Below are 27,226 nucleotides of genomic sequence, written 5' to 3' on the forward strand. Positions count from 1 at the left end.
CCCACCAAAAGAGACAGATTGGGTAAAAATAGACAGGACAATACAAGAGGCTAAAGAATCAGTTCATGCATTCTATGAAAGACTGTTATTGGTATTTAAACAGTACAGTGGTTATGAGGAATTGAATGAAAAGGATATGAGTCACTTTGTATATCGCTTTGTATTTGGATTGAGACCAGAAATAGGAGACATGATTAAGCATAATTTTATGGGATGGCAATCATGTTCCGTGGATGAAGTCCTGAGACATGTAAAATATTGTAGTGATGAAATTAAAGTTAAACAGAGAAAACTCAAAGAGAAAGCAATGTGGGCACAGGTAAAGGTTGCAGAACATAAAGCAGCTCAGTTAGAAAATAAGAATGCAGAAGGTAATCAAAATAGAGTGAAAGGGAACCCTAGCAAACCAAGGTTAACTGGAAATATAGAAGAGTTAAAGAAGAAATATCCATGTCATAATTGCGGCACATTGGGGCATTGGAAGAAAGAGTGTAAGTATCCACCAAAAGTTAATCCGTAAAATAAATCATTGAATCTACAGGTGCAGAATGAGATAATTCAGCAACCATCGCCACAGCAGCCGGTAGTTAATCCACAGTGTCAGGTGCCACAACCTCCACTTCCTCACAATGTAAACCTACAGATACAGTACAGAGACAGGATTCTGCACAGGAGACCAGGTAACAAGAAATAATAGAGTGCATGTGAGTCCGCAATATTGGCTGAAAGAGGATGGGAACGAGTTGGATGATAGTTTCTGACGGTGCCTGAGAGAGGGAGAAGAGTGCGTGCTTGGAGCTACTCTGGAGGTCGATCTGTGAATGGAAAAGTGAATGATGTAGATATAACTTCCCTAGTGGACACAGGTGCTACCCGTTCTACGGTTAGATCAGTGGAAATTCAAAATCTTCCTCTCTCGGGTGAACACATACAAGTGGTAGGTGTAGCAAATCAACAGATTAAAAAGTCCTTAACAAAACCGATAGGAATTTAAATTGGAAATTTCAAAAACATGCATCGATTTGTTGATTGTGAAAGTAGTCCTGTAAATCTCCTTGGAAGGTACATACTGTGTAAAATGAACTGTGCCATTTATTGGTCACCAGATGGCATAGAGCTCCAAACTCCAGATGAGGATAGTCTGTATAAAATGATAATGACACTAATTGAGGCAGAAAAGAATAAAACGTTTCCTGTGTTTGATCGAGAAAGAATACCAGAAGAACTGAAACAAGTAGTCAAAGAACAAGTGTGGAACTATACAGGAGAAGATATTGGTTTGATGAAAAATGTAGACCCTGTAAAAGTTTCTGTAAAAGAAGGAGCAAGTTATCCGAATATTCCTCAATACAAAATGACAGCTGAAATAATTGAAGGAATAACGCCATTAATGGAAAAAATAATTGAGCAAGGGATTTTGAGAGAAATAGAAATCAGTCCTTGTAATTCACCGATAATGGGATTGAAAAAGCGGAATGGAACGTTCAGAATAATACAGGACCTGAGAAAGGTAAACATGATAGTTGTTCCATGTTGTCCAATCGTGCCAAACCCAGCAGTAATTTTATATCAAATTCCACATGATGCAGAATAGTATACAGTCATTGATCTATGTAATGTGTTCTTCACAGTTCTGTTACATCCTGAAAGCCAGCCAATATTTGAGTTTCAATTACAAAAACGTATTTTGGCATGGTGTCGAATTTCTCAGGGGTACACAGCAAGTCCCTCAATCTTTAATCAATTGTTAACGAAATCATTAGAGGATCTAAGCCTACATGGAGAATCAGTTTTAGTCCAATACATTGACAATCTGTTAGAGGTGTCAAAAACAAAAGAAGCCTGTGTTACAGACACTGTTACCTTGTTAAATCATCTGGCAGATGAAGGACATAAAGTGTCACTGTCAAAATTACAGTTTTGTCAAAAGGAAGTACAATATTTAGGACACAAGATTGCTAAGGGAATCAGACAGGTTACCTTAGAAAGGATCAAAATGATACAGGGAATGAAACCTCCAAAAACACAGACATGTGAGAATGTTTCTTGGAATGGTTGGATACTGTAGACAATGGATTAGTGGGTTTTCACTAATAGCTAAACCATTACAGAGATTGACAAAAGCAGATGTAAAAGACCCAATAACTCTGAATAAGGCAGTACTGGAAGCTTTTGAACAATTAAAAACAAGTCTATGTGAAGCACCAGCTTTGGGAATGCCAGATTATGAAAAAGAGTTTGAGCTATATTGCAGTGAGAGGGAAGGATGCGCTTTGTCAATTTTAATACAGAGACATGGGAAACTGAGAAAGCCAATTGCATACTTTTCTGCTCTTCTGGATCCCATTGCAAAGGCATTACCGGGATGTTTAAAGGCAGTAGCTGCTACAAGCATGAGTATTGAACATAGTGAAAGTATAGTGTTGGGATTTCCGTTGAGAGTATATGTACCTCACTCTGTGGAGATTCTCCTCACAAGAAGTAAGACACAGTATCTTACCAATAACAGAATGACAAAATATGAGAACACAATTCTAGGTACAGACAATGTTACAATTTCACAGGGAATTCCAGAGTTTCGCTCCCAAAACTCTGAAGGAGCGGCCCCCAACATGGCAGAGTTTCGTTCGAGGAACAACTACCAGATGTTGACCTAAGGACCGCAGGTTGCGTTGAGGAGTGTAAGGTACTAAAAGCGGTCGAAGGAGTTCAGGGCCTTCAGTTTTGAGAATTTTAAAAGCAGTGGTGAGGGTCTTGAAGTGAATTCTAGATTCAACCGGGAGCCAGTGAAGTCTTTGTATGGTAGCTCTAACGGAGCACCTCCTGGGAAGACCCACTAAAGCCCTAGCCGCTGAATTCTGTACCCGTTGTAGCGTTGCTATTTCTGCTTTGTTGGTGCCAAAAAGAAGGACACTGGCGTAATCCAACCGAGAGAGGATAATGGATTGGATTATGAGCTGGCGCGTTTTGGAATCAAAGAAGCCAAGTATAGGGTTAAGGCTTCTCAGCAGGCCCACACAGGTAGCGGCCACTTTTTTTGTGTGGGTTTGGTAACTCAGTGAGGAGTCCAGCCAAACCCCCAGGTTTTTTACCAGAGTTTTTGGTGGTGGGATGGGGCCCAGCAAGGAAGGCCACCAGTGGTCGCTCCAACAGCTTGAGTTTTTTCCGAGGAGCAGCACCTCCGTTTTCCCTGCGTTCAACTGTAAGCAGTTGCCTGTCATCCACTGAGCAACTGCAGCCAGGCCATCCCTAAATCTCGTGGCCGAGATTGAGGAGCCCTCAGTGAGGGTGATGACAAGCTGAGTGTCGTCGGCGTACAACACCAGCGTGAGGTCCCACTCTCTGGCCACAGCCGAAAGAGGCTGCACGTAAAGGTTAAAAAGGGAAGGACTGAGTGCAGAGCCCTGGGGGACTCCTTGGCCTATGGAATGAGACCGGGAAATGAACGGAGGAGCTGAGACTCAGAAGGATCTGTCCGTCAAAAAAGAACGGAACCAGTCAAGGGCCAGATCACTAATCCCTATAGCTTCCAGGCGTCTAAGCAGGATGTTATGGGAAACCGTGTCAAAGGCTGCGCTGAGATCAAGCAGAATCAGCGCAGCACTCTGACCGGCATCTAATATCTTCCGAAGATGTTCAGTGGTGGTCAAAAGGGCAGACTCAGTACTGTGACCTGGCCTGAACCCATTCTGAGATGGGTCCAAGATGTTATTTTGGCCATGTGATGTGACAGGACATTATTTGCGTGAGCTTCTGCTAGCTTAGACACACAGGGGAGCAGCGAGATGGGCCTAAAGTTTTCCGACTTTGTGGGGTCTAAGGTCGGCTTTTTAATAATGGGGGTGACCCAAGCTTGTTTCCAACAAGTAGGGACCACTGCCGAAGAGAAGGAGAGATTTAGAAGCGTGGCCAATGAGGGCAGGAAAAAGTCCAAAGACTCAATGAATTGAACCGGTCTCATGGGGTCTGCCGGGGAGCCGGACTTAACCTTTCTACAGAGTTTGGCTAGATCACCATGGGAGATATCGGGTAGAAGTGATAGCCTGGTGCCTTTGATAGAAGGGTTGAAGGACTTAGTGAGATTGGAGGAGTCCTGTGAGAAGGCACTGTAGATTTTCCTCACCTTTTCGATAAAGAAGGTGGCGAGATCCTCGCATTGCTGTGTGGAGGTAATGCAGGAGGCTAGATTGCCGCAGTTTTGAAGTTTTTGCACCAGTTTGAAGATGGTTTTTGTGGGGTTGGAGCTGGAGTTGATTTCTTTTGCGTAGAAAGACGCGCGAGCCGCGCGTATGGCTTTGTGGTACAATTTTAATTTGGACAGGTAAAGAGCTTAGTCCCTGTCTTTATACTCCTTTCTCCAATTACGTTCGGCTACTTTACCTTCTTTTCGCAAGAGTTTCAGATTTTCGTTATACCAAGGGTTAGAGGGGGAGCTACGTCCTCTAGTCCATTTAGCTGTTATAAGGGTGTCAAGTCCTTTAATCATCCAGTCCTGAAAAGCAGCATAGGACGTGTTGATATCATTAGTGGCTTTGTGATGGAATTCTCCTAGGGTGGTGAAGAGATCATCAGTTTGTAGTTTATGCCAAGGTCTCTTAAGACAAGAGGGAGGCAAAACTTTATTGGACAGTTTGTTTACCAATATCGTGAATTTGATGAGAAAGTGGTCCGTCCATCCCATAGGTTTAGGTTGGTCAGCTCTGGCCTCCTGGATGTTGGTAAAAACAGGGTCAAGTAAATGGCCCGCAGAGTGCGTAGTGGTGTGAATAAGAGGATTCAGCTGTAAAGCAGTTAAATCTGCCAGAAGGTTTCTGATGGTGGGGTCCGAAGTGGAGTCAAAGTGGAGGTTAAGATCTCCCAGTATAGAAAAGTTGGCCGAGGTCACTACCAGGGCATGTGCTACCTCTAGGAGTTCCTCAATAAACTTAGAGGCGGGACCCGGAGGTCGGTAGATGTAAAGGCCGGAAAGGGAGAAGTGGGGGCCTGTAGTGATTTTAAACCGGGCACTTTCACGCCCCTTAATGTCTTCCTTCAGAAAAGAACAGGAGTATAGCGTTTGGTATATGACGGCTATGCCACCTCCTCTAGTATCTCTATTAATAGATTTCATAGAGAAGCCTTCCGGCAACGTAAGACTCGAAATGCTGGTCAGCTCTTCCTGAAGCCATGTTTCGCATAGGAATAGGATATCAGGGTTCTCATCGGTTAAGAGAGTATTAACCTCAGGGTGGTGCTTTACAAGGGACCTGACATTAAGTTGGAGGACCGTGAGAGGGAAGTGTTTAGGCATACTGGCTTTATGTCCAGATAGGCAAGGTTTGGGTGTGACAAAGTTACAGGACTTACATTGAAGGCCAGTCTGACCGAGGCAACCAACTAGCTTGTTACATCTCTGGCCCGAGTTGAGTGCGTGGAGACATTCTCTATCATAACGAAAACCAGTCCATGAATTTTGAGCAGGGGGACCGGCGAGAGGCGATGACTTGGCGATGACGGGCGAAGACGGGCGAAGACGGGCTTGCCTTAGGTGCGCCTTCGGCGTGCAAACGGCGCGCCCGCTGCGCCCGTCTGCTGCGCGTACGATAAATGCACATAATATAAAGAGGAAAGGGAGGGCGGGGGGGTGGCCTCCAAGGGGGCGTGGCCTCGCGGCATGCCGGCAATGGCGGCGGGAATTGTTTGGTATTCGAAGTCCGCAGACAGCGCAGAGTCAGCTGTGCGGTGATCACAGGAGCCGAGTCCTGTGGTGCCAGGGAAGGGTAAGTGCTATTAAAATCAGCAAAGTACAAATGACACACAAGTTTAAAAATGATACAAATAACTCCCGGCTTCCGCCTCAGGAGGTTACGAGGTTCTGGCAGAGTCCTGTAGTGCCAGGGAAGGGTAAGTGCTATTAAAATCAGCAAAGTACAAGTGACACACAAGTTTTAAAAATGATACAAATAACTCCCGGCTTCCGCCTCAGGAGGTTACGAGGTTCTGGCAGAGAATGCTAGTGATCAGCGTTTTATACCGAGCAGGGCGGGGGGCGTGGCCTCCAAGGGGGCGTGGCCTCGCGGCACGCTGGCAATGGCGGTGGGAATTGTTTGGTATTCGAAGTCCGCAGACAGCCCAGAGTCAGCTGTGCGGTGATCACAGGAGCCGAGTCCTGTGGTGCCAGGGAAGGGTAAGTGCTATTAAAATCAGCAAAATACAAGTGACACACAAGTTTTAAAAATGATGCAAATAACTCCCGGCTTCCGCCTCAGGAGGTTACGAGGTTCTGGCAGAGAACGCTAGTGATCAGCGTTTTATACTGAGCAGGGAGGGGGGCGTGGCCTCCAAGGGGGCGTGGCCTCACGGCACGCCGGCAATGGCGGCGGGAATTGTTTGGTATTCGAAGTCCGCAGACAGCGCAGAGTCAGCTGTGCGGTGATCACAGGAGCCGAGTCCTGTGGTGCCAGGGAAGGGTAAGTGCTATTAAAATCAGCTAAGTACAAGTGACACACAAGTTTAAAAATGATACAAATAACTCCCGGCTTCCGCCTCAGGAGGTTACGAGGTTCTGGCAGAGTCCTGTAGTGCCAGGGAAGGGTAAGTGCTATTAAAATCAGCAAAGTACAAGTGACACACAAGTTTTAAAAATGATACAAATAACTCCCGGCTTCCGCCTCAGGAGGTTACGAGGTTCTGGCAGAGAACGCTAGTGATCAGCATTTTATACCGAGCAGGGCGGGGGGCGTGGCCTCCAAGGGGGCGTGGCCTCGCGGCACGCCGGCAATGGCGGCGGGAATTGTTTGGTATTTGAAGTCCGCAGACAGCGCAGAGTCAGCTGTGCGGTGATCACAGGAGCCGAGTCCTGTGGTGCCAGGGAAGGGTAAGTGCTATTAAAATCAGCAAAGTACAAGAGACACACAAGTTTTAAAAATGATGCAAATAACTCCCGGCTTCCGCCTCAGGAGGTTACGAGGTTCTGGCAGAGAACGCTAGTGATCAGCATTTTATACCGAGCAGGGCGGGGGGTGTGGCCTCCAAGGGGGCGTGGCCTCGCGGCACGCCGGCAATGGCGGCGGGAATTGTTTGGTATTCGAAGTCCGCAGACAGCGCAGAGTCAGCTGTGCGGTGATCACAGGAGCCGAATCCTGTGGTGCCAGGGAAGGGTAAGTGCTATTAAAATCAGCAAAGTACAAGTGACACACAAGTTTAAAAATGATACAAATAACTCCCGGCTTCCGCCTCAGGAGGTTACGAGGTTCTGGCAGAGTCCTGTAGTGCCAGGGAAGGGTAAGTGCTATTAAAATCAGCAAAGTACAAGTGACACACAAGTTTTAAAAATGATACAAATAACTCCCGGCTTCCGCCTCAGGAGGTTACGAGGTTCGGGCAGAGAACGCTAGTGATCAGCGTTTTATACCAAGCAGGGCGGGGGCGTGGCCTCCAAGGGGGCGTGGCCTCGCGGCACGCCGGCAATGGCGGCGGGAATTGTTTGGTATTCGAAGTCCGCAGACAGCGCAGAGTCAGCTGTGCGGTGATCACAGGAGCCGAGTCCTGTGGTGCCAGGGAAGGGTAAGTGCTAATAAAATTAGCAGAGTACAAGTGACACACAAGTTTTAAAAATGATGCAAATAACTCCCGGCTTCCGCCTCAGGAGGTTACGAGGTTCTTGATTATGGTCAACTGTGGTCCCAAAGAGGTTATATGACTTCGGCAGGATCCCCCATCAGAAATGCTGAATTTGTAAAAATGTTGATTGATGCCATACAATTGCCAGATAAATTAGCAGTAGTGAAATGTGCTGCCCATAAGAAGGGAGTTGATTACATAACTAGAGGTAACAAATATGTTGACTCGAATGCAAAATACTGTGCTAAAAACCAAGCATCCATCAATCGGGATAGACAAACTGAACATGTTTCAAGACCTTTGATGCTAACAACTGTAGTGGAGACATGGCAGGAGGTAAAACAAAATGCATGAAGAAGCTTGTGAAGAAAAAAAGGATAACTTGTTAAAGACAGGATGTAGACAAAGAGAAGAAGATGAAATCTGGGTTTACAAGATAAAAGACCAGTAATGCCAGATAACAGGATTTCAAATATGGCCCGAATGTATCATGGTCAAGCCCATATAGGAAGAGACACGATGATTAGGCTGTTTAGACAGACGTGGTATAATCCAATGTTTAGGATGATTGCTGAGATCCTTTGTCAGAGATGCCTTGTCTGTCAACCACTGAAACCAAGAAGAAAAACTGTTGTGAGCCTGGGAACCATAGGACGGGAGGGGGGTCCATTCACTAGAATGCAATTGGATTTCATCGAGCTTCCTCCATGTAACAGACTTAGGTATGTGCTCGTAATCATTTGTCTATTCTCACGATGGGTTGAAGCATTCCCCACTAGGAGAAACGATGGAGTAACTGTTGCCAAACTCCTGTTACGAGAGATAATACCATGCTACGGTTTCCCAGTAACTATGGAAACAGATCGTAGAACTCACTTCCACAATGAACTAATGCAAATGATTTGTGAAGCACTGGACATTCATCAAAAATTGCATTGTGCTTACAGACCAGAAGCTTATGGGGTGGTTGAACAAGTAAATGGAACAATAAAAAACAGAATCGCCAAAATGTGTTTGGCTATAGGACTGAAGTGGCCTGATGCCTTGCCACTTGTTTTAATGACCCTGAAGAGTACTCCTGACAAGAGAACAGGATTAAGCCCGCATGAGATTTTGATGGGAAGAGTATTTGTACCAGTTGATAAACTGTTGAGCATAAATGATGATATCATACTGGATTACTGCAAAAATCTGTCTGACGTATTAACTTCTGTGTTCCATCAGGTGGGAACTGTGTCACAAACGAAAGAAAAACATCCAGCTCATGATCTAGTTCCTGGAGATTGGGTACGAATAAAAGTTCACTGGAGAAGAAATTGTTTGGTGCCTCGATGGCAGAAACCACGACAAGTGATTCTTGTCAGTACCACTGCAGTTAAGTGTGCTGAACTCAAAAGATGGGTGCACGCTAGTTACACTATTCGTGTGCTAGAGCCTGAAAATCTGCAGGAGGAGAGTGAAAGCACCACTGATTCAAATACTGAAGGTGAACCAGAGAGAGATCCAGATACTGAAGCTCGACCTGTTCGTCGACATCTGGAAATATCATCTGCATCAGATGGAGAAAATGAAATTGTTGAAAAGCCAAATATTGAAGATCGACCTGTAAGTCGAGATTTGGTAGAAATTGATACCAGCAAGGACACTGGGCAAAGTGAAAGGAAAGCTGGTGATTTGTAAAATACTGAAGGACAGTCTGAAAGCTCTGAAAGCAGGAACCGAAATCTCGAAACTGGTGAAAAGAAAATATAACTCACGATGAGGATGAGCTTTTAGGTATCAGCTATGGAGAAGTTCCTAACAGAGTGAAAGAACTGACCAAAGAAAAGAATCAGATCCTGTGAAATTCATTATAAATGAAACTATAGAAAGGTCTGAGACAGAAACAGATTACAGTGATGATGAAACTGAATTAAGGAGAAGTTTGAGAAACAAACTTGGGGAGTAGAACGGAACACTACTGAACCTGAAACAAAGAGAGTAAGAAAAGGAGATAATTGGCCTAAATAAATTGAAGGACTAAAAATTAAACTGGTTAACAAAGCAAAAGTGCAAGAGAATCAAGTAAATGAAATAACAAGTCAAAAGGAGTTGTTGGGAAAGAAAATAGAAGTTGTACAAAGGCCAAAAAGAGTGAGAAGACCAAATCAAAAATATAAATCACCTGAGTGGACCTACATGGTGTTGCCACCAATAAGAGAAGTAAACAGCAGCCAAGAGAACTTGTATAGCCAAGGTGTTGAAAAAGAAAGTGAGTAAACTGTAACATAAAGAAAGTAAAAGGATTTTCTAAATGTAACAGTAAAAAGAAAGGGATATATATATATATTCAAACAAAAGCTGTAATCGAATTGAAGGAACAGTATAAGTGAAAAAAGGTTGAAAAGAGACAATTGAAAGTAAAAAGATTGAAATATTTGCTGTGTAAAAAAAATGGTTACTAATGAAGTGACTAAATCGAAATGTTCAATTTTTAGAAAATGGTGTAGAATGTGGTTAATTTGTACTAAAATACTGATATTGATATGGTTAATTCTTGCTATTTTTATTCCTTTTACTCCTGACATTGAAGAAACTGAAAGCAAATGAGAGCCTGAAAGATAAAAATAATGATTTGAAAAATGAGAAATTACATGTATATAGGCCTGAAATTCATCAAGATAATTCTGTGATTTTTCTAAGAAGACTTTTTCAAAATTGTTGTCAGAATATGTGAGAACAATGGATGCCACGATTGCTACGTCTGTGTAAAATTGCCTGCATCTGTGACAGAAGGTGTGACCTACCACCATTTGCCATTGACATATGGTGCGACCTGTAGTGTTATAACAAGTCTATTTTATAGATCTGGGACATTAGAATACTATTATTCTGATTCGGATGATGCATTTGCAAAATTGAAAATTGTAGCAGGGCTAAACAAAATGAAAGCCTGCTAAAGTTTTTGGTGAATATTTTTGGGAAACCCAAGAATTGACTCACGATTGTGCTTTTCGACATAATTTGACTTGTAAAATGAGAAATGAGGAAAAAGCTTTCTTGAACATGGTAGAAGAAAGGAGACAACAATATAAGAGACGAGAAAGAGTGAAACAAACTAAATCTACAAAATGGGAATTTTCAGATGATAATATTGAAGGACATAATGTAAATGTTGCTATAAGTATTGATACACCAATGTTAGAGAAATTATGTATTCAAAGAGATAATACTGTGTATGATAATTATTTTGTGGGTGCAAGTCAATGTGAAGATACATATATTATCAAAGGGGGATGGGGATTATAAAGGTGGAAATGAGCCAGTTTTCCTAGGAATTTATTTTCTGTGCGGGAACAAAGCTTATTACAGGTTACCTGATCACTGGTATGGCTCATGTTATGTTGGATTGGTCTTTCCAAAAATGTTCCATGTTGACAGGGGTACGAATGGAATTCATGAAATAGGTAAACCCTTAAGTCGTCGAAAAAGAGAAAGTATAATTGAAATAATAGGTGATGTGTTTGGAGCACTGATACTGATAAATTGTCAACAATAGTAGATACATTGTCAATTGATACAGCTGGAGGATTTTTGATGGTTAACACTGAAATGTTTGCTATGAGAAGTATGGTGATACAAAATCGACTTGCTTTAGCAATACTACTGGCTAAAGAAGGAGGAGTTTGTGGAATTTTAAAGGTCCAACACTGTTGCACTTATATCCCAGACAAGAGTCAGAACATTGAGAAATACATTACAAATATTACCCAACTACATAAGGAAATAGAACCATTAGAAGTAGAAGGTGTACTTGAAAAACTTGGTAAAATCTGTCAGCAGTTAGAAATTGGTTTTATGAGATAAGTAGATCTATAACAGGTAAGATACTAATACCAGTAACCATAATTTTAGTATTGATTTTAATTTTGAGACTTAGTTGTCAATGTAGGCAGAGAAGAAATATTAAAAGAACTTTAAAGAAAATAATTGAAGAAAAACAAGACAGGGAAAAAGAAAAAGGTGATATTGAGATGGAGCAATATAAAGAGAAGATTTATCAAGATACCAAGAAATTACAAGAAACAATTATAACAAGTACTAATGAGAAGAATTTGAAACATGTTGCGTTAAACCTTTTGTAAATTTTGGGCGGTATTTGGTGATAAAATCACCAAAGGGGGAAGTTGATGGAGCAAGGTGGAAACAAAAATTCTTGTATACCCCTTGTGAGATTAACTTTCCATAACAGTAATAAGTACTAAATGTGTGGTTTTGAAATTAATCAACATAGAGTAAAATGTGCACACACAAATACCCGTGGGATACTAATTTGCATGGATTTGCAAAGCATAATTTCTTAATTTGTCATATATTGTGTCATAAAGAGTACGCATTTATTATAATCTAATTGAGAATTGCATGAATGTGCTTTTGTCCGTTTATTTGTGGTATATATCAGGAAGATTGGTAAGTTAAATTACGCATATATGTTGCTTAAAGCTAGGTAAATACTAACCGGGTTGTCATTAGAAAGGGGGAGGTAAACAGAAAAGGCTTTATTTCGTAAATTCACACTTATTTGTGTTTGTTTTCGTGATAGTTCCTAAATTGAGGACTATGCGAGCAAAAGAAAGATGGACGCTGATTGAAATTCCGAGATGGCGACAGAAGTGCGCAGGCGCCAAATCGGAGATGCAAGCTGCCTGTGACTGAGCAGTATGGGTCAAGGACAGAGTGGCCATTTTGTGGGGCCTAAGCCAAGAGACAGTGAAGCCACTATTTCGCCCGTGGGAAAAGTATGACAACTATCAATTTAAAGGACACTTCGAAGGACAATGACATCCCAGTTGCGGCAACGTGATGATGACTATGCAAAAATTATAATAAAAGACGATGAGGTGATGCTCATCCGACTCCAAACTGACCAATCACAGACATTTTAGAAATTGAAAGTTACGAATTTAGATAGATAAGTTAGTAAAACAGGGTATAAAAGAGGACATTCGGGATATTGAAAAAAGCTTGCCTTTTGACTTGATCTTTGCACCCCGAGATGATGTCAGTGTGCGCTATTTTCCAAAGTCCAGAGAGGGAGAGAGAGAGACAGAGAGGTTTTCGTTTAGGACTCTTACATTCTATACTGATGTCTTTGCTTCTACATTTGGGTAATATGTCACTATTCTATGTCTTCCGAACTGTCATGCTAATAAATGAATGTTATTGAAAATTTTACTTTTCTTTCAGAATTTATTCCATAACTGAATTATTTCTAGTTTAATAAAATGTAGAGATCATGCTAGGAGATTGAAATATTCTAAAGAAAATCAAATAAATGGAGAATTAAGCTGGTCTTGATATCCTTTTAGTCAATTTTTACTAGCAGATCCAAATCATCAATGAATAGTGGGGGTGATACTATCTTTCTTACTTTAATGAAATCCATGATATTAAGAAATAAAACTGCAGTTGTAGATAATGTATAAAGTTTAGTTCAGGCACTCCGCTATAGCACCGCGACTCCTCTTTTGGATCCTTGCTGAAACCTTGGAGCAGAGTAGATGTGTGTATGAATGCAGATAGGAATGATGGGCCCAATTGTGAGAAAATAGTAAGTAGCTCCGTTGGTTAAAAGTGATGGTTTATGAAGAATTTTTGGAGCCGCGCTGCACCAATGACAATGAGGAAGCCATTATCCTAGACATGGCAGCTTTTAGCTGATACCAAGTCAAAGAAAATTCCCTTTGGGACTACTCAATAGCATACTCGGATACTCAAACCTCAATCACACCTCACTCATAGACAAACTGTTGCAATTGCAACAGTTTGTGTATGTGTGAGGTGTGATTGAGGTTTGAGTATCCGAGTATGCTATTAAGGAGTCCCAAAGGGAATTTTCTTCGACTTGGTATCATTATTGTGTCCTGTCCCTTTGGTGAGGAGGACCACTCTGCGATTTTTTGGTAGCTTTTAGCTGATGCAAGATATTTGAGGTGAATAGTCTCAATGAGGAATTCATGATTTCTAATTTAAATGTTTGACCTCCCACAAGAATGAAAACTCTTTGCAGTGTAAGATCTTCTTTTTTTTTTAAATGTCTTTATTATTCAGTTCATAGCAATACATATATCATAAACCAAATTTTCTAAGTGAAAATTCAAAATGTTGGAGCATTGGTTGCCATATCTTCAACCCTAGTTGTTTTTTTTTTAACATATTTGATACGATATAGGTTAAATTCTAGATGGAACACATTATAAAACTTAGCTCTCCACATTTCAACTGCAGGTGCTTCTGGTTTCAACCACATTGTAGCAATACATAACCTGGCTACCGCCATTGCCATAAAAATAAAATAAAGATAGGAGTAAGAATTCTGTGTTCTAGGCATATCGTTACCAACCCCAAAAAGCAGCAGTTCACGGCTAATATGCCATTGCACCTTCGTTACTTCAAACAGAAATTCCTCAATACGTACAAAAAATTGTAGGAGTGCATTACAATCAAAAAATACATGAACTATGTCTGCCTCATCCATTTGACATCTACAACATTTTCCATCGTAGACGTCCCCTCATTTCATCATTTTAGCCGGGGTATGGTACAAATTGAACACTGTTTTATAATGTTGAGTAAGTAAATTTGCAGACAGAACTACTTCTGTTGCCATCTCGATCGATGCTTGCAAAAAAGAAACAGAGCTACCCATTCGATTTTGCCATTTCAAATCCTGCCTTTCAATATCATCCGGTTGTTTCGACACTAAAATTTCATACAAAGCCCCAATCTTAGCCCCTTTTAAGAGAGCTCCAATAAATTCAATCTTAACAATACACTGAAGTCGACATTGTTTATATAAAAAGTCCCGTAATTGTAAATATTTGAAAAAATCATTCTTAACAATTGCATATGTTTCCATCAACTCAATAAAGGAAACCAATGTACCATCCTTAAAGAAATCGCCTAGACGGCCGATCCCTTTTTCACGCAATATTCGCATCTTTGTATCCCAGAATATCATGGGCAATATAGCCCTGGAGTCAAGAGGTGTATAAAAATTAATCCGTTGGACAACCAGAATCTTCCGCAACCACTTCCACCCCTTATACGCTGCGGTCATGATTTTAAATCTGGTGCGTTTGTAGTAGCTTGGCTCATAGAATTTCAACAACGCTTCACACGTCTGATTTCCCAATATCATCTGGTAGATATTCGGTGTCTCAAAATACCGTGTGGCCCCACCAATCACCATATATCGCGCATTTTGTATAAGGCATACCAAATAGTATTAAATAAAATTTGGGACCCCCCATCCACCATGTATCAATGGTAACATTATATATTTTGAAGCCCGGCGTGGTTTACGCCCTCCCCAAATAAACCTATCTGAAATACTTTGAAGTTGTGTTAATTGTGCTTTTGACAATTCCAAAGGTACCGTCCGGAAATAATATAGCACTTTAGGGAGGATACACATCTTAAGCACGTTTCAACATCCAACCATCGAAAGGTGTAGGCTTTCTAACTTATCAAGCTGGCTTTTACCCGCCCTTATTATATCCCTCCAATTTACATCCACTATCTCCTGAATGGACAATCTAATTTTAATCCCTAAATATTTAGCCTCTTTTGTTACTCGTGTTTCACTTGAACACAAACCAGTCGTACAGATTGCTTGGGTTTTAGCGATATTCAGTTTATACCCAGCCACCTGTCCAAATGCTTGTGTCAGCCGTTCCACCTCCCTTAATGCAGGCTCCGGATCCGAAGTCACTACCGCGATATCATCGGCATAAGCAAGAACATGCACTTCATGTTCGCCCACCAGCATTGATTGTATTAGATTAGTGGACTCCAATAGTTGTATTAATGGCTCTATATAAATTGCGAAAAGCAACGGGGAGCAGGGAGAACCCTGTCTCGTTCCCCGGGTAATATAAACAAATGATGATTCATTTCCCATTGTACATATTTTGGCCCGAGGATTCCTATACATAGTTTGTACTGCCTGTAAAAATAATGGACCAAACCCCATTTTGCGCATAATGGCCGACCAAACCCCATTTTGCGCATAATGGCCCATAAAAAAAAACGCGTAACACGATCAAATGCTTTTTACGCATCCAAAAATATAATTCTAATATTCTTCTGAAGTGCGGTTGCATAATCTATTAACGCTATTACCCGATGGAGATGATGTACCGTGCTTCTCCCTGGGAGAAACCCATGTTGATGACGGGACACCAACATTGAAATAAATCGCACCATCCGGGTAGCCAATATTTTGGAAAACATTTTTGCATCGGCATTAATTAATGATATAGGCCGATATGATCCCGGCAGTGAGGAGGACTTGTCTTTCTTTTTAAAGACAACTATGTTGGCTTCATCCCATGATGCCGGTGGGATCCCCTGTTGAGCCATAATAAATGTAGCGAGCATATCCTCTTTAATAACACAAAATAATAATCGATAGACCTCTAAAGGCAGTTTGTCCGGACCAGATGCCTTTCCTAGTGCTAACTGTTCAACTGCAAGCTGCAGTTCTTGCATCGTAATTGGAGCCTCTAGCATTTCCCTCTCGGGAGAGGTGATTTTAATAAAGTTAAAATCTTGGAGAAAGATATCTATTTGATCTTGCCCAATATCCTCTTGAGTATATAATCCCTTATAGTGTATACGAAAGACCTCCATAATGCCATCCATAGTTTCTACCAATTCTCCTCTGTCATTCTCCAGCATATCAATGCGTTGGAACACCTGCTTGCCCCGCATTCTTTGAGCCAAGCATCTGCCCTCTGCCTCTGCATATTCATATCTTTCAGCTTTATGAGTATTAGACTGGGCAGCAATATCTTGGCTCCAAATTCCATTTATCCTCGCTTTCAGACTAGCTACCTTAGTTTGAGCAGCTTGAGAGTCAGCATTAGATTGAATTATCAGTATAAGCTCACACTTTGCCACTCTTCAATCCTCAACCATCCCAGCTATCATAGCTTTCCTTTCTTTTTGTTTAACCCATCCATAACTCCAAGTTTCTCCCCGAGCGCCTGCTTTAAAGGAGTCCCACACCATCGGTTGACTAGCAGTACCTCTATTATATTCTAGAAATTGCACCGCCCAATGTTTACTATGAGTTATATACTCCTCATCAGACATAAGTTTTTTGTTAAATGTGAATGTACGTACTGCATGTATTGGCTGCAGGCAGATCACGTCTAAAACTACTGGGCTATGATCCGACGTTATCCGAGGCATCACTTGTATTTTTGCGCCAACGATCGGGGTAAAAAAATTTAATCTAGCCTCACAAATTTCGCATGGGGAAAAGAAAAGAAAGTGTACCCTGGGTTACCCGGATTTAGCTTAGACCACCCATCAACTAATCCATGTTGAGATATCAACTGATATAATGCCTGATACACTTTCGGCTTCCGTCCCTGATACCCCTGTGGTTGAGGTCCCCATGTATGGATATCCCCGTGTATATTAAAATCACCAAGTAATATCAACGGTGTTGGCCACTGTGCTAATTCCACATTAAGGAACTCAAAAATTTCTGCCTCGTCTACATTAGACCCATATACTATACATATTGTAACATTGGTACCCCCCCTAATCGCCCATCGTCCCAAATTGTCCACCCGTATCCTACCCGTGCCAACTACAGCACGACTGCCCATTATAGCTACTCCCCGATTCATAGTAGATTGTTTAGACACCGCTAGTATAGAAAAACCCACTTCTAATAAAACCTTATAGTTAGAACAGGGAACATGAGTTTCCTGTAAACAAAGAATGTCTGGGTTAATCAAACGTAATTCGTTAGCAACCCGTTTACGTTTCAAAGCATTATTAAGACCGCAAACATTAAAAGAACATATTCGCACTTTCCCAGCCGCCATCAAAACAGGTATTTTGCAGGTCATTTATAAGCAAACAAACGTTTGACTTCGCTCCAGCATATTTAAGATATCTGCTATGAACTGACATTTTAACATTTTCCCCCACACGCCCCGGTACACCCCACTTACCCACACTACCCCCAGTGCAGCTTACCTCACCCCGCCACCACCACCCCAAACCCTCCCAACCACCCAAAGTGACCCCCCCTTAACTAAGGCAATAGGGCAAATAGCCCTTGTGATGCTCGGTGAGTTGTTCCCATGCTGTTCAGCTCACCAAAACTATATATGTCAATCTTTATCTCAAATCTCAATGCTAGCAAGTAATCTCCTGGAAAAACAACAAAAATATAAGACAAATCGAAAAAATACTAATAAAGAAATATAAAATATATTCAGCAAAAAGATATTCCAGCTTGATACATCAAGGAAGAGTAAGCATATATTCTTTCACGGCAGCTTCTGATGTAAAGAAACAACTCTGGCCCTTGTTAACAATTTTTAAAGTTGCAGATTGCAATAAAAAAAACTTGTAGGCCTTTTGCTTGCAAGGGTACAATCAGCTGCCGTAATTTCCAGCGTTTCTCAACAGTAGAATGACAAAAGTCTGGTCGAACAAAAAATTGTATGCCTTTCCCAGTTCTCTTCTTATCAGGTCTCGCCTTATCATATAATACCTGTCTTGCAAGAAAGTTGTTCAAAGATATCAAAATAGCGTGTGGCTGCTGTGGATTTGTTTGTCCACTTCTTGGTGCTCGCTGTCGAAATGGAAATCTATGAGCCCGTTGTATCTCATGACTCCAATTCCACTCAGTGACTTCAGGAAACGCTTCTGTAAATAATTCAACAATAAATTTACACACATCCTGCCCCTCAAGACCTTCCGGAACACCAAGTACACGTAAATTATTACGGCGGAGGCGATTTTCAAGTTCAGCAGACTTCCAAAGTTGACAGCCTTGCCTCAGCCTCTGTCATTCGATCTGTAAAGTCGTTACAGGTTTTTACCAGACGTCGAACGGTGTTTTGTAATTTTCTACAAGCAGTATGTGTCTTTAAATGTTCCGCTCGAGCCTCTAGCCGATGATCATTAATGGATCGATAGATTTCCTCCAGTGAAACTGAGCTAGGCATTTGACTGTGATCCACTGCTTCCACCGCTTCCACCCCTCCACTAGCCCCTCCACTGGCTTGATCCGAAAGATCTAGCTGCTCCAGTAACTGCGAGCCTGCAGAAAGATCCCATTCCGTCGTCTCCATAGTAGCGGTAGTTAAATCAGGGCTCTCTCCCCTGTCCTTCCTTCGTATAGTAGAGGCTTGACCTGAAATATCTTCTGTAGATGGGGTATTCTCCCGAAGACCACCCTCCGTCATAGTTGGAGTACTTTCCCCATCACCATCTTCTGGAAGTGAAACTTCTTCCATATCTGAACCTTCAGACTGTTCAGATAATGAATAGAATTCACCATCCTTGCTACTCGGCGGCTCATGAGATTCCTCCTCACTAGCAGCGCCGTCGCCATCACCAACCTCCATTGCAGTTGTAGCATTTGGCACTGCTGCGATCTCACCTATTACCTCAGGAGTAGTCAGCCTCTCAAGTGCAGGTATGTCCTGGTCCTTACCGCCATCCGTACCACTTACATCGACCTTGACCTCTACTTGAGGCTTAGGAGCCACAATATTGCTTTTCAGCAGCCCACTTGCAGGTTGAAACATTTGGGGTATCTTGGGGTGCCTTGATGTTATGTCTTTACTCTGACCACCGCTCTCGGAGTCTTGCGCACCCAGTATTTCTTTATTTTTAGCTGCAAGTGCTGCACGTGTACCAACTGACCCGTCCTCCACGGCTCTAGTTTTCCCACCACGGGCCGCCTTGGGTGGCATAGTTGAACACAATAGACTACTGTTAAATCAATGAACAAACCTAATTAAATTTTTTTTCCCTCAGGAGACAAACAGTCCATATCCCAATCCTCATATATATATTTTTTTTTTCTTGGAAAAACTGTGTATCTTTTTACGAAATTAATTATTGGATGCGTTAGCAGTTCAAAGCAGTTCAAAGCCGAGAAATCCAATTAAAGTCTCAGGCGCTTTTTCACCAGTCTTATTGCCACCGTTCACCCTCAAATTGCAATAATGTTGCACTATGTTTGCCGCTCACCTCAGAAGCTCATCAGATCACCAATGTTTCCAAATGTTTCCGACTCTCAGCAACTCATTCTCATTCACGTCCGATACCTCTGCCTCCGGTTTATTTTAAAACACGGAGACTCCAAGTCATTCAGCAAGCGGTTTCACCAGTGTCTCCGCTCAGTGCATGCCGAGCACTCCCTGCAGGATCAGGAGCCAGCTTTTCCCCACTACGACGCTCTTCGCCGCAGCAGTCCAAAGCGGCACCGCCCGATTACAGCCGTTAGTGTCGGCCCCCTGCTCACACCTGGTCCAGCGTTCAGCGTTCCACAGGTCATAGACCGGCTCCGTTTCTTCACCGGTGCCGGGTTCTCGTGCCTTCTCCACACACACGAACACCGGACCGCACATCTGCCAGCAATCCACTAACGGACAAACAGTGGACGACAGCCGCCTAAGGCTCCAAAGAAAGGTGAGCCGATTTGCACAGCAGAGGAGCTCCTCACACACACGTCCGCGCAGCGGACACCATCTTGCCCATATAACGGAGTGTAAGATCTTCTAGGAGGTGAAAATCTCTTCTTAGTGGCGAAAGCCCTGTCAGAGTAGCGTGGGATAGTGTAGCTGAGTGTGGAGAGGCACTTGTCACTTTGGTCATTAGAGCTGGAGCAGCTACAGGTACAGGCATCTGAGAATTTGTAGCGGTGCAGTTGACACATACTGTAGAATTTTATATGGCAAGTAAGATGGATATTTTTATCATTATAGCAACTTGCCAAGACGGAGAGCATGCTCATGAATACTCACACAGCCATCTTAAGTCCTCACTGAGTAGGAGGTATCCAATCAGCCACAATGAACTCGTAAGCCTTTACATTTTTGGTGGGATCCAATCAGGTTCAGCTGCATCTTGCTCAAAGTTCGATTTGGTCTCTTGGTAACACATTTTCTATAATGGTCTCAAGAGTTCTGGTGTTATGGCAATAGCAGGCAACCTTTAGTAGAATACGTTATTGTGGATTTTACAGCCAATCAGGTACTTTTTGTTGGTCTTCAATACTTTTCTGCAACAGCTGACCACAAGAAGAGGGAATAGAGATACTCAGCATATCTTCTTTGTTTAGGTGGTAGCAGTGGCAATGCTTTTAGCGACAATTATTTTCAAGGCAATGCTTCATAGTAAGCCAAAGGTTAACTCTTTCAAACCCCAACACACAATTAAATGGCTCTAATGGACAGTGCATATGGAGGAATGAGAAGCGCTCACATCTGTGAGCAACTCACTTAACAATTATTTAGAGCACTTGCCCTGGGAATTGGGACATGAGCCCTGTGGAGCAAGCATAACAGGTATGTTGGAAATTATGACATCAGGAGCAGGACATAACAGTGCGACCATGACATTCAACCCTACAGTAGGAAGGTCCAAAGCAAATTGGTACCAGTATATGGCGACCTCAATACTCTGCTCTCCAAAAGTAAAGAGTTTGCCATATGCTGTATGAGACTGCAATATTACAAAAAGGGAAAATGCCTGACAGCTCCTGGTTTGGACAATTAAAGGTGAGTTGTACACCCATGGTAGTGGTGGCAGGGTGAAACTAGAAATATCTGGATAAAATAGTACTGTCCCAGTTACTCTACGGAGATGAGAGTAATTTAGAAGGCATAAGCTAAAACAAAGAAATCCTTATGGCAAATAATGTGAAAACATGCAATAACGTAGCAGAGCTTAACAGCTTCCCTTCTATCTGTCATACGTTTTCCTCTACTGTGTCTACTACATTAACTGTTCAACTATGTTTGGAAAAGAGGGAAGGGAAGCCTGTCTATTGGTTAATTCCTAGAATTAATAACGTGTGCGTACTGCACACTTTGTACACTTTTGATTACTCTCCTGAATCTGAATGTGAAGCTGTAGACAAAAATGCCAGCAACATGGCTTGAGGCACTTCTATAGGATTGTTTGAGGTAGGCGGGTGGGTTGATGCAATAACGTACAGTAATTCAGTAATCTCATATACAATCCTAACTGAGGCAGCATACCAATATCCCAATTTCTTTCCTTCAATGCCAAACAGGCATTTGCCTGGGCCAAATAGTCTTTACAACTCATAAACTGCCTAGATTCAAGCTGGTTCCAAGGTTTATCAGGCCTATATTTGCAAATAATACAGCCACTAACTTGATGGTTTTTATGTTATTTGCCGCAAAATGTATTAATGCTGTCACAGTATGACCTGTAACTTCCACTTGGGCGGGGAGCTTGCTCTGAGTAGACTTTGTTAGCTTTTATCCACTGTTTGATTCCCAGGTTGCAGCTGTGTTCTTCCATTATTAGACAATGACACCTTAGCTGGGCCTTTGCCTCTTGGCCCCTTACATGGCCTCCCCCTGAGGGGTGGTGTGAACTTCCTCTCTGATGTTGCCTTCTAAGTCTTGGGCAGCCGCAGTCGCTATGCCCTCATCACATAAGTGTTTGAAAAATTTCGAAAGCTGAATCTACTTCCTTTTTGCTGGGTCTTAAGACTGATGGCTTATTTTGCTTATTATGCTGACGCTTTTTGTTATCACCCCCCCACCACCCTTGCCCTTCATTATTTGCGGCATGTGTAATTTTCTAATTGTTTGTATTCAATAAACAGAAATTAAAAAAATAAAAAGAAAATGTGGTACTGTGGATTAATGTCCTCTTCCTTCCTTTTAGTTTGGCCGTGGATCCTCTCACCATGATCATTAGAAAGAGTGATGACATAAGAGACATCTCCCCTGGAAGCAGGGAGCACAATATCACACTGTTTGATCCTTACATTTTTAGTATGATGCTTGAATTTGAAGCGCTAATGCCGGTCCCCCATTTTTCTAAGCATACAACGAATTAGAGCTGAATCCAGCTTTAAAGTTAATTTTAACTCATGATCAAAAAACAATCACATGTTCATGTTTTGATGGAACTCTTACCATTTGCAAGGAAGCCTAACTTTCTGTGGTATCTGAAGGAGAATATCAATAGTCATGCTGTTTTAATGTCCAAGGATTGTCACCTCAAAATACGAATACAAAAGAAACCATGGCAGATGGTATGAGTTTCTGGGTAGACTCATCAATTGGAAAATAAATGCACACCAATGTTGTTGTACCAATTTTACGTTGTAGCAACCACTGTTACCAGTTAAGCCACCAGGGGCTCAAAAATGTACCGTGGTTCATTTGGTTGACCGCCATACCAAGAAAGACATGCAAGGCCCCAATGTCACCCAGAAAGTAGGTGTAAATCAAAAAATGTACTGGGGTTAATTTGGAGGGCCGCCTTACAAAGCCAGTACTCCACTTGAGAAACTTGTAGATTCGCTTGGGCCTAAGACGTCTAATTGTAGAAATCTGAAGGCTGGTGTTGTCCTGGAATTCATCAATATCCCCTATTTACATTAGGGCTTGGCATATAAACACAGATTTACTCATAAAGTTGTAAAAGATCAGGTAAAGATCTAAACGACTCAAAAAGAGAAAAACGTGTCTGAATTTGAGATGTCCTGACACATTCTTACATATTTGAAGATCTTGATCAAATCTCTGAAGACAGTGTTACCCTAGAAAACTCTATGCTCTAGGATGTGATATTGTCAAGCTGGCCACCAGTGTTATCATTGAAGCCCATGTAAATTTGGTATTTCCACTATCGTTAAGGGAGAGGGGGCTGAGTTTACAACTGCCGGCAGCTGCAAGGCAGATACTGGCATCATTCTGCAAGTCGGCTCCAGTGCTTAATCTGCAAAACAGCCTCATAAAGGTGCAGACCAATCATGTTTGTGGGAAAGTATATTGAACAAGACAGGAATAATTTTTTTATCACGTTATGTTGGCTATCTATCTTCTGCATTTATAGGAATAACAACAGCTACATCTGTGCACTCATTTTAGAGCAATGGACATGAAGGCTCTTGACTACTTGACACTTACCAAGGACAATCTGTAAACTATATTTTCAAGAGAGCTATTTTAATAACAATGTTACTAAAAACAAACGGTCTACTTCATACACCCTCATGTCGGATATGCTCCTTTTGAAAGAAAGGAAGGAAAATATTATTTGTGTGAATCTGTTACCTTTTTAGGAAGTGATTCAACATGTTTACACTGTCTGAAGAGGAAACCTTTTCAATACGAAGAGGCAAAACCAAATAACGCAGTGCTTAATCTTTTGTTACTCTGCCTTTATAGGTTACCTGCTTTCATGATGTTAATAGTAAACTGTTTTGTATGGTGCGGGCCAACAGGTCTTCTAAATGTATCAAGCCTCTGAACCAGTACCTATTCCTATGTCAATGTTTTCTGGTTTTCAAGACGTAAAGGGCTTAGCCCCCACAGACTACATGATAGAAAACCGCATAACTTAAATATTTGGCTTTACATCTGGACCCCAATAGATAAATGCATTAATATATGGTAAGGGTTTGTAATATACACTCTGAAAACCTTATTACTGGCTACAAGAATAACCGAAACAAACATGCAAACAAAACTGCGGACCACTTATTTGAATATAATGATTTTGCAGACTTTTCTCGTGTGAAATGGCAAATAATCCCTCATCCAAACAATGTACAATAAGAATGAAGAAAACAACTCACCATATAACTTTTCAATTACAGAATCAGGGACGTAAAACGGTGGGCCTGAAAAACAGACATACAGAACACAAGGTGTATGGTGAGTTAGAATTCAAATGAAATGATCATTGCTTGCTTGACAATGGTTAATATACCAATATTACATGATGTCATCAGCCGATGAGTATATTAGTTCAAAACAAAAATCAAAATACTGCAAACTCACTGCAGATCAATTACGGGAGTCTTTATTTTTAATAAATCATGCCATCGAGTCAAATGTGAAACAAGCATTCACTAGATGTTTTACTCTTCGTTCAGTCAAACAATACACTACATCCCAATGTATACATTATCAAAATGTTTTTATTGAGTACCATGTGGAACTAATTTCCGACTTTTGAGAAATTCTTAGAGAAGCACATAAATACACCTGGAAAACTATGTTACGGTATTCCAGGAATATTCAATTCTGTAAAATTAATGCATGCAGAACTTCCACAAGTGGACAATGTGAATGGTCAATGTGCATTTATGACAACATATTATCTCTGTGAAGGAACTAATTTTCCTAAATCAAATTAATTTCGGGGGGTGTTCCACCACAGTGCTACCTTTGGCATAATATTTCAAATGCATTTATTAGTGTAACTAAATTGAACTTAGGTACAAGTCTAACAATGTGACTTGAGCCACAGTGAAGAAATGAAATAGTGTGATAGGAAAAGCACACCAGATGTAGGGGTTGGACACTGGTTTCTCTTCCACAAAAAGGCCGAGCTGTGCTCTCCAGCATAATCACTTGTCATAAACTTTCAACACTCTATAAGTTGCATGCCACTGAACAATGATGGCCTTGATTAAATTACATTACAAAACACACAATTCATCTTAGAAGAATACTGACCTGGGCAAATGTTTTATCTACATATTAACAACACAATCAGTCATGTAAGGGAGGTTTTGTGAACAAAATATACACAAATAATGTTTGACTCGAGACAGACTGATACCTAGATAGAGTTCCAAGCATCCTTTCTACCGACCAGGGAGCCCATGGCTTAGCAAAGAAATATAGAAGTCGGGAAAAAAAAATGATCCACAACCACAGTGGAAGAAATCTAACCACTATCATGACAAAATACGCCTCCAGTCACATACCATGATCTCAAAATCCATGAAGGGAAAATGACTCATCTCGGAGTGGAACTTCAAACCTAAATGCCCATTCAAGGAAATAAGCAAAATCCTCAGAGAATTCCACAATCCAGACTACACTGTCTATGGTTGCTACTGATGGAGCGAGATAGAAAACAGAATTCTGTTTGAACTCGTGAAGTCACATTTCCATAACATAAATAATAATATTAACGTTTGTGGTGTGTTTTGCTAACACAACCTAGATTAAACTTTACACATGGGGTTGGTAACACGTGTGCTCATAAACGTGCATAAATGTTGCATCTTTTGTTCGTGCAAGAATAATAAATTAATTTGTTGTTTTCGTTTTTGTCATACTAATCTGCAGCAGATTTTAAAGAGCATGTGCTTATTTTGCTTTCTTTGTCTATGTGATGTCATTTCTACTATTCTAGGTGCACATAAGGTTTCATGGATTCATGAAGACTGCTAGATATAAAATGCTGCTTATATGTTGCTTGGTGCTAGGTAACGTTAGACTAATTGGGTGGGTTAATCAATTAGTAAATGAAGGGTGGATACAGAATAAATTACAATTCATACATTAATACTTTCCTTGTGTTTGTTTTATACTAGAAAAATAAGTTGCCTGCTTTTGGGCCTAGTTTGCTCGAGTTTGCTAAACGATTAATTTAATTCTGCAAGGAGCACGAGATGTCTCTGAGAAAGAAAAAGCTTTCCATCAAAGTTGCATTCATTCAGCAAAGATGATGTGCTGTCATTATTCTGGTGGACGTGGCCAAGGTCAGAAACCGGTAGAAAAGAACTTTTGCTAACTTGGCATCCGCGGAAGTGCAATGGAGTCAGTATGAACTTTTGTTCAAATTGTTGCAAACCAAGGAAGCTTGGGAACACGTACAAGAAAGACAATGGTCCCAAAGAATATGACCGAATGGAAGTTTTGAAATGTAGGTGACATGTCACTTGTCACCCTTCGTCCAATGAGACCTCGTAATTTGCAGAAAATTGTCCTTTACTTAGATTAGCTAGCATAGAAAGGTATAAAAAGTCCATGCCCTGGGGATGGGCTGGCTGCTGCTTTCTGACTTTCCGATGAGGGTGTCGTGCTGATGGACTTTGCGTGGAGCACGTAAGAATCCTCAAAGAACTTTACTTTATTTTAATTTTATTTAGCTCAGTTAGGGACTTAGGTTTTAGAAATGCTAAACTTATATTTCCTTGCTTAAACTATATTTTCTCATGATACTTTGCAAACATGCTTACTATATTGCTAATAAAATTGCATTTATAAAACTATATTTTGATTTATCTACAATTAGTTAATAAAATCTTACTTTTGAAACAAGCTGGTGTTGGTTATTCTGAAGCGTAGGTTACTATTAGCTAGATGCCATTGCCATGGTGGTTATTTAATTAGTTAGGTTTTGTTCAAATGACGTCAACATTTATCGCGGTTGTATATAAAATGTATATAGGTTGTGAATAAGGTGTATATAGATTTAATTTGATCACCTGATTCAGTGGGTCAAATATGTCATGTTTGATTAATGGGTCCATGAGTTAGAGTAGTATTTTAGGTAACACGTTATAGAGTTGGGTAGCGTTGGTTATGGCATATTTCCTATAGGCCGCTGGATCAATTCTTCTGGTAGCAGAAATTGATGGTTGCTAAGGGTAACCAAGGCGTTGCTAGGGGTAACTAAGGTGTTATTGATATGTTATGGTATAGAAATAGGATCGATGTTTAACATATGTTGAGTTAGTTTTCGTGCTATACGTGAATTGTACCGGTACAGATTGTGTGATGAGAAGGTAGTCACGCAAGACATCTGA

At 41.3% G+C, this 27,226-nt stretch overlaps 1 protein-coding gene across 1 annotated transcript in view; it reads right to left on the reverse strand.

Moving 5' to 3' along the window:
• Window positions 1–27,226, reverse strand: part of LOC144827541 (putative thiopurine S-methyltransferase) — a 209,049-nt gene that overhangs the window by 11,001 nt on the left and 170,822 nt on the right. Inside the window, exon 7 of the mRNA XM_078685805.1 lies at window positions 24,254–24,298. Coding sequence (XP_078541931.1) covers window positions 24,254–24,298 — 45 coding nt within the window. The remainder of the gene's footprint in view (window positions 1–24,253; window positions 24,299–27,226) is intronic.

The sequence above is a fragment of the Lissotriton helveticus genome, chromosome 4_1 (genome assembly GCF_964261635.1).
Source record: "Lissotriton helveticus chromosome 4_1, aLisHel1.1, whole genome shotgun sequence".
NCBI classification, from domain to species: Eukaryota; Metazoa; Chordata; class Amphibia; order Caudata; family Salamandridae; genus Lissotriton; species Lissotriton helveticus.